We start from the raw sequence: 17,500 nt of genomic DNA, 5'->3' as shown, positions 1-17,500 counted from the left end.
TGGTGGCCGGGGTTGTACAATATCACATTGTGCCACGCAACGTGCGAGATATACACTGAGCAGTGCATGACTGACTACGAGCACGTCGTTCATGAACGCTTCCTTCGGCTTCGATGGCGTATCCAGTACATGTATCTGGACGCCGCGCCGACGGGCGGTTGGTGCGTTCACGTGCCCTGCGGCGGCGCGATATACCGGTCGCGTGACTGCCTAGGAGCGACGACACGTGTCGAGTGGTGCTCTGCCGCAAGCAACACACGTTGCATAGCCGCGAAAGCGATGTGTTGTAAAGTACGCTCTTGCACGGGCTATGCATATTACTACTGCATTGCCACAGGATCTGCCACCCTGGTAAAATCAGACACGATGGTGGCCTGGCACGAGCCAAACTTCTCCAAGCTGGTTGTGTTTCTCAACACAATCGTAAGCCGGTGGTAACGCGGATGTGCAAACTTAAGTTACTTTACTAGTCCAAAAGACAGGGGAGGAGGGCTATAGAATTATGCAGTCACAGAGAGTACAAGAGATGCGCGCGCAGGTTAACGCCATTCACCGGACGAGTACTCCATTGCGTACGCGAATCACTGCGTGGGATGCAGCCTTGCAGACGGGGTGCGCTCGACAGCCATCACGAGCGGTCCGAGCAGACGAGCTTCAGCTGGCGATCAGCGTAGTAGGTGAGGCCGTTGCTTGCATACGGATCACTGTGGTACTTGGGTGCGATCCACGCCACGGGCCGATAGCTCAGGCCCTGGTTGCGGCGTACTTTGTCCAGTAAATGAGTCACACAGCCGGAAGTGTACTCGAGTGCGCTGGCCAGCTGCTTGTTTCTCTGTCGACATTGCCTTGCGGCATCACTGTAACTGTGGTCAAATGAAGTGTCCATCGTAAGCGTTGAGCTTGTCTCTTCACATCTGTAGTGTGTCACTATGGTACAACACATAAGGGAAGAAAGTGAGCGAGAGAGTGAGCAAGAAATGAGAGAGAGAGAGAAAAAGAGAGAGAGAGAGAGAGAGAGAGAGAGAGAGAGAGAGAGAGAGAGAGAAGAGAGAGAGAGAAGAGAGAGAGAGAGAGAAAGAGAGAGAAAATACAGCATTAGCGCTTTCAGTCTGCTACCAAAGGCGAAATTTCACAAGCACACTATTTGTAAAAAAGTATAGCCGGACGCATGGATACGAGTTATAAGTGACTGCCCGCCATTACCACTACATAATGATCAGGCAGAAAAGTGCGATAACTGTGTACAAAACTGACAGATGACCGAGACATTCAACAACCTGACACGATGTTTGTTATTAGCTCAGTATCCGAGTTGAACACTATTTTTTTTTCTTTTGTCGCTTGTACACACACACACACACACACACACACACACACACACACACACACGCACACACACGCACACACATGCACGCACACACACACACCATTTGACGCCCATCGCCGGAGGCGATGATAGCGATGCTACAGCAGAAGCCATAGCAACTTGTGCTGGGATTGCATTCAACAGCTTGCAAGGCTGAAGAATTGACTGCCACTATTCAGCCTGGTCTACACCACACAGCTATGAAGTGGCTTTTCTGGCCAGTGAATCCCTACTTTTTGGTCTTTTTTCTTTCTTTTTTCCGGCACACACACCACACCACATACTTCGGCATGCATTGGCTGTTGGTAACCAAAAAGGGGAATGAAAGAAAAGTCAGGAGGAGTCTGAGGCAGAGAAGAAAGACGTGTGCGACCATAATCGTGGGGAATCAAACCCGCAACCTCTCCATTGGAAATCGCTGCACATACTACTGCACCATATGGCACGCACGCACACACATACACACACACACACACACACACACACACACACACACACACACACACACACACACACACACACACACACTACTATTACTACTATTGACAGCTGCCAGAAATGGCCACGCCGCTCCCCAAAGGGAGGTACTGTCAGAGAGGTTAGGGGAGAGGTAGGCAGTGCTTCAAATGGCGCTCCCACACACACACACACACACACATACACACACACCAGGCGCGTACGCAGGGTCACCTCTAGGGGGGTTTCCAACCGAATCGCAAACAATTGCTCGTTCTTACCCTTTCTAAAGAGCCCTACGAATTTTTCAGAATTATGCATTCTTTCGTGTTCTTTGGATCATAACTTCAGTTCTACTCACTCAATCTTCATTATCTTGGGCTTCCTGGAAGTGGAAAGGTACCAGGGAGAGAATGAGGTCGACCATGATACTCCAGGACACAGTACAGTCATGTACATATCCAGCGCTATGGCTATTTATAGCGGTAGAGTGCAAGCGACGGTGCGAAAAAATGCCCCAAACGAAAAAATGCCCCAAACTTTGGGGCATTTTTTCGCACCGTCGCTGCACTCTACCGCTATAGCGCTGGATATGTACATGACTGTACTGTGTCCTGGCCAAAAGCCCAAACGCGTCCTGCTCCGGCGATTTCGTTTTTCTTGATCGCAGAGTTTCGATTTTTTTGGCTGTGTTCTCTTGAAAATATCACAAGTGAAGCCCCTGCAAAATTGAGCAAGTCAGCGCGACGAAAAGTCCCAAATATATTAATTCTGGATACTCCAGTCGGACTGCGCACTTTTCAAAATGGAAAATCGCGGCTCAACTTACTTACGAATGATTTATCTCAAGAGACATTGCTCGCAGCGCGTCGAAAATTGTTTCAACGGACAGCTGAGAGTTTTCTATTCGACCTGGATATTTGGATCGTTGGATTTGAGCGAGATTTGACTGAGTTGCGATCTGTTGAAGTTTTGCATTCTTGCCAGATCGATCGTGGGCCCTACCAAAAATGCCCCAAAACGTTGCTCGTTTGGAACATTTGGCGGGTTTCCGGGCAACGGGAAACCCCCCTGCGTACGCGCCTGCACACACACACACACACATGCACACACACACACTGGCACACACATACACGTGTGCGCACACACACACACCTTTTGACGCCCATCGCCGGAGGCGATGATAGCAGTGCTACGGCAGAAGCCATAGCAACTTGTGCTGGGATTGCACCATTCAACAGCTTGCAAGGCTGAAGAATTGACCGTCACTATTCAGCCTGGTCTACACCATACAGCTATTTGAAGTGACTTTTTCTGGCCAGTGAATCCCTACTTTTGGTCTTCGTTTTTTTCCCCCGCACACATCACACCACATACTCCGGCATGCACTGGCTGTTGGTAACCACCCAGGAGAATGAAAGAAAAGTCAGGAAGAGTCTCAGAAAGAGAAGAAAGACGTGTGTGACCATAATCGACGGGAAGCACACACACACACACACACACACACACACACACACACACACACACACACACACACACACACACACACACACACACACACACACACACACACACACACACACACACACACACACACACACACACACACACACACACACACACACACACACACACACACACACACACACACACACACACACACACACACACACACACACACACACACACACACACACACACACACACACACACACACACACACACACACACACACACACACACACACACACACACACACACACACACACACACACACACACACACACACACACACACACACACACACACACACACACACACACACACACACACACACACACACACACACACACACACACACACACACACACACACACACACACACACACACACACACACACACACACACACACACACACACACACACACACACACACACACACACACACACACACACACACACACACACACACACACACACACACACACACACACACACACACACACACACACACACACACACACACACACACACACACACACACACACACACACACACACACACACACACACACACACACACACACACACACACACACACACACACACACACACACACACACACACACACACACACACACACACACACACACACACACACACACACACACACACACACACACACACACACACACACACACACACACACACACACACACACACACACACACACACACACACACACACACACACACACACACACACACACACACACACACACACACACACACACACACACACACACACACACACACACACACACACACACACACACACACACACACACACACACACACACACACACACACACACACACACACACACACACACACACACACACACACACACACACACACACACACACACACACACACACACACACACACACACACACACACACACACACACACACACACACACACACACACACACACACACACACACACACACACACACACACACCTTTGACGCCCATCGCCGGAGGCGATGATAGCAATGCTACGGCAGAAGCCATAGCAACTTGTGCTGGGATTACACCATTCAACAGCTTGCAAGGCTGAAGAATTGACCGTCACTATTCAGCCTGGTCTACACCATACAGCTATTTGGAGTGACATTTTCTGGCCAGTGAATCCCTATTTTTGGTCTTTTCCTTTTTTTTTTTTTTTTTTTTTTTTTTTCCCGCACACACATCACACCACATACTCCGGCATGCACTGGCTGTTGGTAACCACCCAGGAGAATGAAAGAAAAGTCAGGAAGAGTCTGAGAAAGAGAAGAAAGACGTGTGTGACCATAATCGTCGGGAATCGAACCCGCAATCTATCGATTGGAAATCGCTGCACATACCACTGCACCATATGGGACACACACACACACACACACACACACACACACACACACACACACACACACACACACACACACACACACACACACACACACACACACACACACACACACACACACACACACACACACACACACACACACACACACACACACACACACACACACACACACACACACACACACACACACACACACACACACACACACACACACACACACACACACACACACACACACACACACACACACACACACACACACACACACACACACACACACACACACACACACACACACACACACACACACACACACACACACACACACACACACACACACACACACACACACACACACACACACACACACACACACACACACACACACACACACACACACACACACACACACACACACACACACACACACACACACACACACACACACACACACACATAGCAGCACTCACCTTGTGATCGGGAGATACGTTTGCACTGGAAGCTGCCCACGGTGCCAACACAGAATCTGTTGTTGCAAATGTCATACCTCCATGGACGCCATAAGTAGCACGGTAGGTCACATTTGTAGTCTGGGGCTGGTCATCAGAACAAAACACGACAAACATGCCCATACAATTATCTAAATACAGTCAGAACTCACTTTTAAACATACCCGGTCCTCTTTTATCCGGATCCCTCATCATCCGGAAGAAAATAGCGGATCGCAGATTTACAGCACGCGTGATGCGCCCAACGTAATCGGCGTTCGGTTATCCGATTTCCTCGCCTATCTGGATAATTTCTTGTGGAAAGCGGATGTGTGCGGTTAATTAAGCGAGGTTTGACGGTACAGTGAACTGCCCCAATTCCCGGGCACTTCCGTATACCGGGCACGTCCGTCTACCGAGCACGTCCGTCTACCGGGCACGTCCGTCTACCGAGCACGTGCGTCTACCGGGCACGTGCGTCTAACGGGCACGTGCGTCTACCGGATACGTACGTCTACCGGGTACCTTACTGACCCGTCTAGAGTCAGAAAGATTGGCTTCTTTAAAATGAACAAAAAACGGCCCAAAACGACATTTTAATGATATCTCACTTGACGTGGGGATGGTGTCTGTAAGGTGTTTTCTGGTATTACGTTCTGAGTTGCGCGCAATTTCCTAGTAACTGGTGGTGCCCAGTACAGTACCAGCGGGCCTCGCCGATACTGTAAGACCAGATATTTTAACGTCAATTAAAGTTAACGATCTCCGGATTTTTGTGGGTTAGCGAGGTGAAATTCTAACGAATTCTGTCTCAAAACCGACAAATGATTATACATGTACATATCGTTTTGCACGGAACGACTTGAAATGTTAACGATTTTTGTAAATTCGCTAAATCGTTAGAATTAAATCTTCGTTAACATTACTTAAAGTACAGTAGGACTCATCCAAACAACCGGTTATCCAAAACACGTGTTTGCACTGAACTGGAGGGACAGAATAAAATTTCCACGATTTTCCCCAGCCTAGCCAGAGCACGTTTGAAATGTTGCGCACGAGCTCAAAAACACTATTTTGATATCCTTGCACATGCTCACAAAGCGCTCAAGAGCACCATACATACATGCATGTATACGCGAGTGTATGCCAGTGACAAACGCATCTAATCGTGTACTGTATGAGTTGAATCTCTAACTGGGCACAAGGTCTAGCGTAAAAATCCATCGTTAACCTCCAGAAACATTACACGTACCATAGTGTCTTGTACAAAAGCCTATCTCGAATAGAAGCCCGTTTTGAATAGAAGCCTGTTTTGAATAGAAGCCCGTTTTGAATAGAAGCCTGATTTTCAAGATGCATTGTCGGCACATAAGCCTGGTTTTAGTGTTGACACACGTAGAAATACCTGGTTTGAATAGAGGCCTGATGTGAATAGAAGCCTAGCCCTGACATCGGCTTCTACAGGAATAAGCCCGGCTTTAATAGAGAGGTTCCGGGGTACGGTTTTCCGTGCCAAAATCCGTATGGGCGCTACGGATTTTTTACAGGCGTGCTCCATACGATTTTTCGGCACGGAGAATCCGTGTGGACTGGCTTTCATACGAACCATGTTTCGTATGGAGATTTTGCGTCATCGGGTGCAGAAAGATTTTTCTCGTACAAATTTGGTACGAGAAACATCGATTTTTCGCGGGACGTTTTGATTTCGGTACTAATTATCAAAATAAAAAGGCATAGCGCGGGAATGTGATGTGTTTGCGATCGTAACCTAGGCAATGACGGCAAACACATAAGTTCCGTGCCCCGAAACTTTTCACTGCTCGAAAACGACGTATAAAAAATCCGTAGCGCCTCCACGGATTTTGGCACGAAAAATCGTACTCCGGAACCTCCCTAATACGCGACATTACGGTTTGTTTATCCTTCTCTCCATTGCACTGGAGAAATAGAAGACAGGTGTGTGCTGACAGGGTCGTCAAACTTCGTGCCAGCAAAGCGGGGATTTTTTGCAAATCGTTACACTTCAGACTCGTCACACTTGAATTTCAACTCTTACGGTAGCGGCGACAGCCAACGCGTGTGCACGATGGCAAGAAAGCACAGCAAATTGCCGACAGTCCACCAGGTCCACTGCAAACAGCTCACTACTTACATGATCTCAAGAAGTACTTGGCACTGTGGTCGTTGAAGACAAAGTTGAAGGCCTTGGTCGGGTAATCTAGTGCGGGGCAAAGATCGCGCGGGGCAGCCTCGAGATAATCTCCAGGAATGTCAATGGTCCTGTGCGTGCACACATATACGCACGCAGACGTGCACATGCATATACAAACACACACAGGCACATACACATATGTCAAGTGCACAAGCGCACACACACACACACACACACACACACATACATCTCCCAAAGGGAGACCCAAGTGCCCAGTTTGGGAGTGAGCAAGTACAAAAATGATGTGCGTCCGTGCGTGTGTGCGTATGTGTGCGCGTGTGCGTCCGTGCATGTGAATATTTCCCAAAATTCTATAAATGAGCCAGCGCACGCGAAAAGGGTGCTTAGCTCACTGCACACTGAACTGAGAAAAACGCGTTTGAAGTTGCACTTCAAATTTTCACGATTTCGATCAACTTACGCAGATTTCAAGCGGGCTTACACTAGTAAGCTGGCGATTCCGTGTGATTTCGTTTAGCTTTCGAGATAGCCATCACACTCAGCTGTCATGTACTTTTCACAGATCAAAAATCGGCCCACGCATCGTCGTGCAACATTGATTTTCACGGATGGGTGCATCACTCGATCAGTGCTTTTTCATCGCGCTTTGAAGTTTTAGTTTGATTCTCCTTCGATGCGCTTCGACTTTGTTCAAGCCTTGTCTTCAACATGGCCAGTCGTCGTTGTTTCACGGTGGATGAGACACTAGCTGCTGTACTTGCTGGCGGTGTTCATCGACTTGCGCAAAGCACGGATGGGTGCATGCACTCGATCAGCGCTTTTTCATCGCGCTTTGAAGTTTTAGATTGATTCTCCTTCGATGCGCTTCAAGCCTTGTCTTCAACATGGCCAGTCGTCGTTGGTTCACGGTGGATGAGACACTAGCTGCTGTACTTGCTGGCGACGATGATGAATTTACGTACGGGGTACGCTAAAGTACGTGGATACGCGAAATGTGTACTTGCTGGCCACGATGATGACTTTACTGGCGCTGCTGCTGATGTCAGCGATGCTGATGAGGAAGACGATGATAGCGAGAATTTGGAACACTTCCTGGACAGAGCTGACAACTCGACAGCTTTAGCTGCTGATTTTCTGGACCTGAACATGGATGCTGAAGAAGCTGTTGTTGAAGAGGAGCAGCAAGGACATGCTCAGCCTCAAGCCGCTGCTGCAGCTGCTGTAAAAGGTTGTTGCAAACAGAATTGTTTGGAGAAATTTAGCGCTGCTGACATTCAAGCGTCCATTCTTTCGATGCACGAGCTTGAGAAGCCTGAGAGCGATATTTTCATTCTTGGGCTTTTGTCGTCCTCTGCGCAGCACACTGCCCACACTGACCAGCCTGGGAAGAGGAAAAGACAAAAAATTGTGTACTCGTTTCAAGGTCTGCCGGTGTGCGGTGTGCGTCACTGCGTTCCGTCATGTATTCAATATCGGCACAAAGCGCATGGACAACTTGCGCAAGCACTTTGAGCAGCATGGTATTGAGCCCAGGACACATGGCAATACTCATCGCCGTCCTCACAATGCCCTCCATTTCGCCGATGTGAAACGATGTGTGGAATTTATATCAGCGTTCGTTCAGGACTTCGGTATACCACATCCAGCGCCGTTACGTGGTCGTGCTGATACGCCGCCAGTGTTTCTCCCTGCATATTTGACGTACAAAGCCGTTCACCACTGTGAACTTAAATTTTCTCTCTCAATCAATCAGATTTGCTTCTCTGAAATTTAATCTCCCTTTTTCTCTTTATACTACGAGTAATTTACTGACTGTGTACCACCATTGCATGTTTATCATGCATTGCTGGATTTGCCTTTTGCGGCACATTGATATTCTGGCCGGGACTAGCCAGTCCTCACTAATAATGTCGTAAACACTACAAATTGTGTGAAGTGTTTGGTCTAGAGATGCTTCTTACCTGATACTTACATGGCTCTTTGGTGCTAGATGGCAAACCATGACAAAATATTGTCCAGAATGATTCTCCGTTACATCTGTTGCAACTAGCGTGGCAGGCGTGCTTTTGTGTTTGCGACCGCCAGACCGCAACCAACACAAATGCTTGTAACTTAGGTTTTACTGGGAGTTTTTGACTAATTTTTTTTTTAAATGATTTGTGAAGCTTGCAGGTATATGGTGCACTAAAAAACCCAATTTCCAAAATTTGAGGCTAAGCACCCTTTTCGCGTGCTCTGGCTCAAATAACCCACTTGATGACATCAGATCCGGCACAGGTTTATCACATTATCTTATTACGCTCATATCTCTCTTACCCTGACCTGAATGCTACAGGCACCTCGGTCTACGGGGCACCCTGTGGGCGACTTTGAGTGGAAATATTACTACTTCTTTGCCTAATGTCTTGTGGAGATAGTGACGTGATATGCCAGATCTCTGGCATTCTCCCATCGAAGAGTATGTGATTCAGAGTTCGTTACAGGTACTCTACTCAGTCTACGGTGCACAGTGCGGGCAACTTTGAGTGGAAATATTATTACTCCTTTGCCAATTATTGTGGAGATAGTGATGTCATTATGGCAGATCTCTGGCACTCTCCCATCGAAATGTATGGGATTCCGAGTTCCTCAATCTGCGGACAGCAAGCTGCTTTGGCCTTGTTAGATGTGCTCAGCTGAGCTCAGAGCCATGGGTATTCCCAGGTTATGTGCATTTCCCGGTCTCGGACTGCCCGGACAGGAGAGATATGAGTGTGCTATGCTGGCAATGCACGTGCTTTTGTCTACAGTGCTGTAGGGTTCCAAAGACCTGGGGGTGGGGTGAGGGTGGGGGTGGGGTGAGGGTGGGGTGAGGGTGGGGGTGAGGGTGATGGTGGGGGTGGGGGTGAGGGTGGGGGTGAGGATGGGGGTGAGGGTGGGGATTGGGTTGGGGGTCAGCCCCATAGCCTAGACCGTTCCTATTTTCATGTACAGTCATTTTCGCTAATAACGACTGCGGGTATAAGGACACTTCGCTAATAACGACTGCGGGTATAAGGACACTTCGCGAATAAGAACACGTTTCTGATGCCCCGCCGAGCGTCGTTATACGCAAAGTTGACTGTATTACAGGCTATGCACAGTTGAGTCACCGTGTATACATTGGTAGGCCGTGCTGGGTGAAATTCTAGCCTGGTCGTTCTTCGGCGCACCGGTCTTCAGGACCCGGCAGTGCTTTAGTTGGAGGCAACAATAACAGCATAACTTCTCTTTCAATGGGCACCTGCCATGGATGTTTCTGGCAGGTTGAACTTACGCGCCTCGGGGCAGGTTTTCAAACGAGCCGATGGCAATGGCGTACATGCGGTTGTTCTTAGCTAAACTGAAATGTACACACACACACACACACACACACACACACACACAGAGAAGACACAACACAGCAAAGACAAACTTCGTGATGGCTTCGAGTCTTGGGCACCAGACACTTTCATGACAAACCTCAGTTCGTTTTAAAGAACCTCTTGCTATTGGAGCATCTAGTTCACTGTGAAGCCGAGGCAGCAGGTCGGCCGAGTACACTAGGTCTCACCACCCGTTTGCTCCTCAATTCTAACCGATTGGAGCCCATGCGCACTTGTAGAAAATTTCTTCATTACGAATAAGCGGTAGCCACCAAGGTGATAATTTCATACGGATGTTGATAGCTCCCCGCACTTGAGCTCCTAATTTATTTGCCATATCATCTGCTGGTGTTGACCGCGTCCCAAACATCCAGGACTCAGGTACAAACACCCTATGCACACACCTGAAAACGTCACCACATTGCGATATGCGGAAGTACGGTAACAGTATACGTTTCAGACACAGAATAGTTCAGCGTGACAAATTCGGATGAATAGCCTGCAAGCCGCAATCTGACACTGTGCAACTTACATAGAGCTGAGCTGAGTGTTCATTAGGAACGTTCCGTATTGCAGAAGTGTCACGTCGTTGTCCGCAAAGGACCTGCAAAGAGACGGCACGCATAGCGTGATGCAAGATTGCGCAATGCCACGACATGATGCAATGCTGCGAGTTGATGCAGTGACGCAAGATTGCGCAATGCCAAGGCATGATGCAATGCTGTGAGGTGATACAGTGATGCAAGCGCGCGTTTGGGCACGCATGAACCGCAAGCGTACCGCGTCTACGCGCCAGCCTCAACAGAACTTATTATAACGAAGAAATGTCACCCGTTAAAACGTTAGATTTACTTCCTCGTTATATACACATGTCTTACAGTATGCAACACAGTAGGATAACACGATGATGCGAGCAATGCTGCGAGATGACACGAGATGACCACAGAAATGCTTGTACTAAGGACCCCCCCCCCCCCACACACACACACCAACACCCCCACCCCACATACACACACACACACACACACACACACCATGCAACGTTACACACTCAACTACAGCTATAACCAGAAGCAAAAGCATTCTAAGCCTACAGGTGTTTCAGGTTCAGGAGGTTGAGAAACAGAGAAGGCTTGAGCTGGTTAAGTTTGTTGCCACTGAAGGACCTGGTGAAAGATAGCACACGTACAAACAATAGCAGACAATCGTTTTTTGAAAGACACTTTTTTATTGTGGGTTCGTATCTTTGTTTTTACTTGGGGCTCCCCGCGTGCTAGTTTGTACGTGAAGAGTAGGCTGCGCCCCACCCGCCTGCGTGGATTCGCAGGAAGCGTGAGTTTCGAAGTCTGAAGACAGATTTGATCGGTCTCTGCTGGGATGACGGCTGCACCATAAGTCAGTGGTTAGAGCATCGCTGGCTACGCTACAAGCGAGGGTCCCCGGTTCGAGTCCTGGTGGTGACAGTCAATTTTTTCTTCAGACTTTTCCCGCTTGCACTACTAGTATCCCCTGAAAACAATGAACGTTTATACCTTTTCTTCATTTTCATTGTTTATGCAGTCAAACGGTAACCTATGGTGTGGTCTATTACTGACCAGGTGCCATGTTGTTGCAACCATGGTGTTGTTGGCATGGCAACATTACAACACCAATACTTTTCGAAGTCAAGTTAAGCCCGATAAACATACTGCCCGAAATTCCCGCCGAAATATGTACTGCTACCGTTTGCACATGCAGCACGCAGCATGTACATCTGCATGAAACAGGACTTCTCCACTACCCACAAGTCCAGGACTTCTCCACTACCCACCAGTCCAGTACGAAAGTTAATTTTGTTTCTAAAAGTCATTACCTGGCCAAAAGTTAGTATGGGTGTGACCACTAAATTCATAAGTAAGTACGTACTTATTTACGTACTTATTTACGGACTTATTTACGGACTTATTTATGGACTTTTACGGTAGACACAAACACATACAGCCTCTTGATCCGGGGACCTATCTTATCCGGGGGCATCCCAGATCAGGGGTTTCCCAAAGTCCATTGGAAGAGAAAAATGTGCCACATCCATTGTGCTTCTGGTGTGTTACCCAGCTAGGGATGGATGGGCTGAGATCCGGACCCCGATCCGTCTCGAAGCGCCCGGAGAAGTGGAGTTCAAACGTTAACAATTGCTCGTCGTCTTTAGGCTCAGAAAATGTTCGATATGTTCTTCTAGACTGGTGCGGACGAGGTGTGGATGCATGAATTTACTACTTCAATTTGCTCCACAATGTATAACCTTCTTACAGGTACTCCAGGTCACGCAGTGGGCTAAACACGTCGGCTTCCAGACTGGTAATCTGGTTCTTGTTCATGCTCCTGTAGAAATAAATAACCAGAAGTCATTTCAACATAGGTTTCTTTAGGTACACAGACACAAGCCAAAGATAATCGTTCAGTGCAGCGGCTAATTGTGTGTGCGTGTGCGTGTGTGTGTGTGTGTCCACGCCTTAGACACCCATTGCCGGATGATAGGAATGCTACAGCTGCAGCCAGAGCAACTTGTGCTGGGACTGCACCAGTCATCAACTCGCAAAGCAGACAAATTGACCATCACTGTCTTGCCTGATCTGCACCGCACAGTTTTGGGAAGAGGGGTTTTCTGGACATGCACACACTTATGTACACACGCACCCCCCCCCCCCCCCCCCACGCACAAGCACACATGCGCACACTCATGCACGCACACACACGCACACACACGCACACACACACACACACACACACACACACACACACGTGTGCTCTCCATTCGTAACCTGCTACCAGAATGATTCCTGAAACCTGATCTAAACATATTCTCTGGCTGCAGTTGAGACTGTAAAACCCAAAGACTCACAGTGACTTGAGTTGGACTAGCCATTCAAACACGTCCTCCGGAGGGCTTGAGATCGCGTTATTGTCCAAATTTCTGCACAGAAGCAACAAGGCAAAGTGTGAATGTGGTTCGCAGCACCAGTCAGATCGCCGGTATACGAAAACAAGTTTAGGTCGATCTTCTCTATTTTATTTTGTCCAGTATCCAAGGAACTCTGGATCAAACTCTGGTCTCTGGACTAAACCATCATAGTTGGCAAACGTGGTCCACCCAGGGACAACAGGAGCCCACTTTGAGCGAGATTGGAAATATCTGTTGAGACTTGGTCGTTTCTAAAATACAGACATTGACTCTTTGAAAAGATGCTTGAGCTGAATGAGGCTGGATTTGGTTAAAGTCCACAAGCAATGAAGGGCATGTGGACGTTCAAGGTCGACAGGATTTTCTGGATAAGTACACATAGCTGCCAAGAAGACAATACAGTAAAAACTGTCAAGGCGACCACTCGGATAACGGCGATCACCTGTCCTAGAAGACCACTGCAACTGGAACCAAGGGATGCTATTTCCAGTCAACTGACCCTGGATAAGGAGACCACCTGGGTAACGGAGACCACATCTTGAAGGTTCCTTGAGCGGTCGTCTTATACAGGTATCTCTGTAGTTTGTTAATCTACAACCGGCAACCTACTGTTCTGGTGTCTCCCACATATTTGAAGACATTGTGAAAGTAACAGTACATCCTGCGTCGTGCGACCCCGTGCAATTCTTTCTTGCCACATCTAGTCTAGGAGCCAGGGGGTCATCAGAACTGAGCTGTGTGACACCCTGTCCAGGAAGGATTTTTTGACGTGTTGGGAATAGCATAACAACCAGTAACTAGAAGCGGTGAGGCCTCCTGCAGTTTCATACAGAATTACAGATGGAGCGGACTCGCTCCCTTCTATTTACACTGCAACGTTCGAACACATTTTCGTAGTTAAAACAACGTTTCGGCATATAGCCCTCATCAGGTTTGCAATGATGTGCACTCTACAAAGGAGCAGCAAATATACTGTGCTGTGCTGTGTTTGCGCCAAATGTGTCAGCTACAAAGGTGGCGAAAGGGATTGGTGATATATTAATATCCAGATACGATAATATATTCACAGTAGTGCCCAGCCAGCATTAGTGTTTACTTGCGGCCGCAAGTTGCGGATTTCAACAGCTTCTCGCAGTTTTCTGCTTGCTCTGTCGCCTGCCCTTGCCAGGACTGACACAGCCGAGAACACACTATCCGCAGCAGCTATACTCTCGCCAGAATGTTTGTCGCGCACGTGGTCACCCCATGGCTTATCGAGAGTGCGACGGCGTGCCTCGCCATTGTGCTCCCGAATTCTTGTTTCCAAGGAGCGTTCCGTCTCCCCAACATACGTTTCCCGGCACCATTTGCATTGCAATTCGTAGACTACATTCTTTGTCATACATACTCGTTCGCCTCCAGACTGACAGGTAATGCAAGGCCCTAGTGGACGTCCTCTTCGTCTTTTTTCAGTAATGTTGGGCTCGTTTACGCACTTGGGTGGTGACAGCGCCGAACGGCACAGTTGACGCCTGAGGCTGCCCGAGTGCTCGTATACGACACGTACCGGCAACTTGTATTTCCGTATTGCTTTGTTCACATGGTGGTGTACTTCATCGGACTTGAACGGTAGTTTAAGGAAGGCAGAGCGAGGATTACCGCGTCGTCTACGCCGAGGTTTCCTGGCAGCTTCCCTTGCTTCCGATATGATACTGGCTGGGTAGTTATTTATGCGCAGTTGTTTGTGTATTTTTTGTTCGCTCTCGGCTTGCATCATGGGGTTAGACGATAGTCGCTGTGCCCTTAGGAATTGAGATTGAGCGACGGCTAACTTGATGTGGTGAGGAACTGCCGATGAATAATCCACCAGTAGGCCACTACTGCATGCCTTCTGGAACAATTTGAATGACAGCTCTCCGGTTTGCCCAACTGCGATCGTTACGTCCATGTAGTCTATGCAGCCACTGTCACAACTTAATTCATGCGTGAATTTGATACGTTCGTGGCTGGCGTTGAATCTTTCTATGAGCTCCAGAAGGCGCTGCCTACCATGTGTCCATAGGATGATGATATCGTCGATGTATCGTCTGAACAGAATAGGTTGGAAGGGTGAGTCCTGAAGAAGTCGTGTCTCAATGGTGTGCATAAACAGGATGGCAAATGGAGGTGCCAGGTTGTTCCCCATAGCAACCCCATCTAGCTGGTGGTAGATCTGTCTGCCAAATCTGAAGTAGTTATGACTCAGAACAAACTTCAGTAGTGTCCTGACTTGGGTCACGCTCAGCCCGAGCATATCAACTCTGTTATAGTGTTGCTCTAGCACGTCACTAACGGCATTCACGCCCTCTTCGATCGGTATGCTGGGATACAAACCCACCACATCCATCGTAGCCAGAATCGTTCCAGCAGGTGCTTTAAGGCCAGGGTATATGGTGCGGATATTGTCTAGCGCGTCTTTGGTGTTGATGAGGTGCGATGGGACAAATGCAAGCAGTTGATGCAATATGCGTTCGAGAACCACCGAAATTCCTGTGACTGGACTGTCACAAGCAGAGACAACAGGTCGGAGGGGCAAATTTTGCTTGTGGTCCTTTGGAAGACCGTATAGTTCCGGGAATCGTGTGTCATGAGGGAGTATTGCAGTCAGAAGATCAGGATCCATATTCGTGCATTGCTCTTCCAGTATGGATTTAACCTCTTACTGATTCCTGAAAACCAGAATGTGCCAAAGTTGTCCGTTCAAGAGTTATGGCCTATTTACTAAAATTGCTATGGTTACCATAGCAACGTACATGTAAATTGCCTCTTTTTAGCTCAAGAGACATGCAATATGGGTTAAATAGATAATGAATAGCTGTCAATGTCATAAGTGAAGATAGAAGTTCCCAAAACTGCCTTCAAAATAATTATAAATGTCATCAAAAGTGAAATATTTAATACTGGTGTGGTTTGTACATGTACAATATACACTGTACATGTATTTGGTATTATTATTACATTGTATGTAGAGGTAGTATCGCAGTTACTTATCAGTGGGAAATTGCTGTGTGGTCGCCAGGAGCAGAGCTTGACACTGGCAGAAGTACAAAACAAGAACTTAAAGAAAAGAAAAAGGACCATCGAACTAGTTCAAGCTACGCTATAATATCCACTAACACCACTAGTTACTAAACAATCAGCTCATGCGATAACAATTGCACGACACTGACCGACGGTACTGACGTTCTACAACTAACTGGCTAACAGCTCTAGCATATCTTGGATGCGCACCACACCAGCCTTCCAACTTGGAAGGTTCTAAGTTACATGTATAAAATTATGATAACATATGAGGGGAAGGTGATTGTTTAACTGGTGGTGTTCGTGGATATTCTAGCATAGCTTGCAGTTCCATGGTCCTTTTTCTTTCCTATAAATTTATCCTTGGCTCTCCTTCCAAAAACAAGAACTGTTCAGTATGCTTCACCAACAAGGAATGAATCTGCCCCAGGCCTTGGTGCAGAAGGGTGAGTCGTCAGGCTGCTTGAAAGCTGTTGCGGCTCTTCGCTAGTCCTTTTCTCTATCCTCCAGCGACTACATCTGTCAACGAGGCATGATAGCAGCTCTTCTTCATGACTCCAGTGAGCTATCCATGAGTCGTCCCCCTTCCAAGACTCCCATAACTACATGTATATCCGTAGAGCCAAAGCCACCTTCCAGGCAGCTCTTTCAGGAGACATGTGCTGCTTCTCAGCCTGGTATGATGGTATCCCAGATCCCGCTGCAAATTGATTGTGTGCTACAACCTCTCCATCCGATGGCG

General features: G+C 47.9%; 1 protein-coding gene across 1 annotated transcript in view; it reads right to left on the bottom strand.

The window, feature by feature from the left end:
- LOC135825796 (slit homolog 3 protein-like) overlaps positions 1 to 17,500 on the bottom strand; it is a 26,113-nt gene that overhangs the window by 242 nt on the left and 8,371 nt on the right. The window contains exons 4-11 of the mRNA XM_065338419.1: positions 13,660 to 13,731; positions 13,068 to 13,139; positions 11,873 to 11,944; positions 11,311 to 11,382; positions 10,691 to 10,756; positions 7,375 to 7,502; positions 5,205 to 5,330; positions 1 to 927 (exon numbers count right to left, since the gene is read on the bottom strand). The exon at positions 1 to 927 is cut by the window's left edge and continues 242 nt beyond it. Coding sequence (XP_065194491.1) covers positions 629 to 927; positions 5,205 to 5,330; positions 7,375 to 7,502; positions 10,691 to 10,756; positions 11,311 to 11,382; positions 11,873 to 11,944; positions 13,068 to 13,139; positions 13,660 to 13,731 — 907 coding nt within the window. The 3' untranslated portion in view covers positions 1 to 628. The remainder of the gene's footprint in view (positions 928 to 5,204; positions 5,331 to 7,374; positions 7,503 to 10,690; positions 10,757 to 11,310; positions 11,383 to 11,872; positions 11,945 to 13,067; positions 13,140 to 13,659; positions 13,732 to 17,500) is intronic.

Source organism: Sycon ciliatum, chromosome 10 (assembly GCF_964019385.1).
Source record: "Sycon ciliatum chromosome 10, ocSycCili1.1, whole genome shotgun sequence".
NCBI lineage: Eukaryota > Metazoa > Porifera > Calcarea > Leucosolenida > Sycettidae > Sycon > Sycon ciliatum.
The sequence above is the reverse complement of the archived record's forward strand: the minus strand, read 5'-3'. Positions and strand labels throughout refer to the sequence as shown.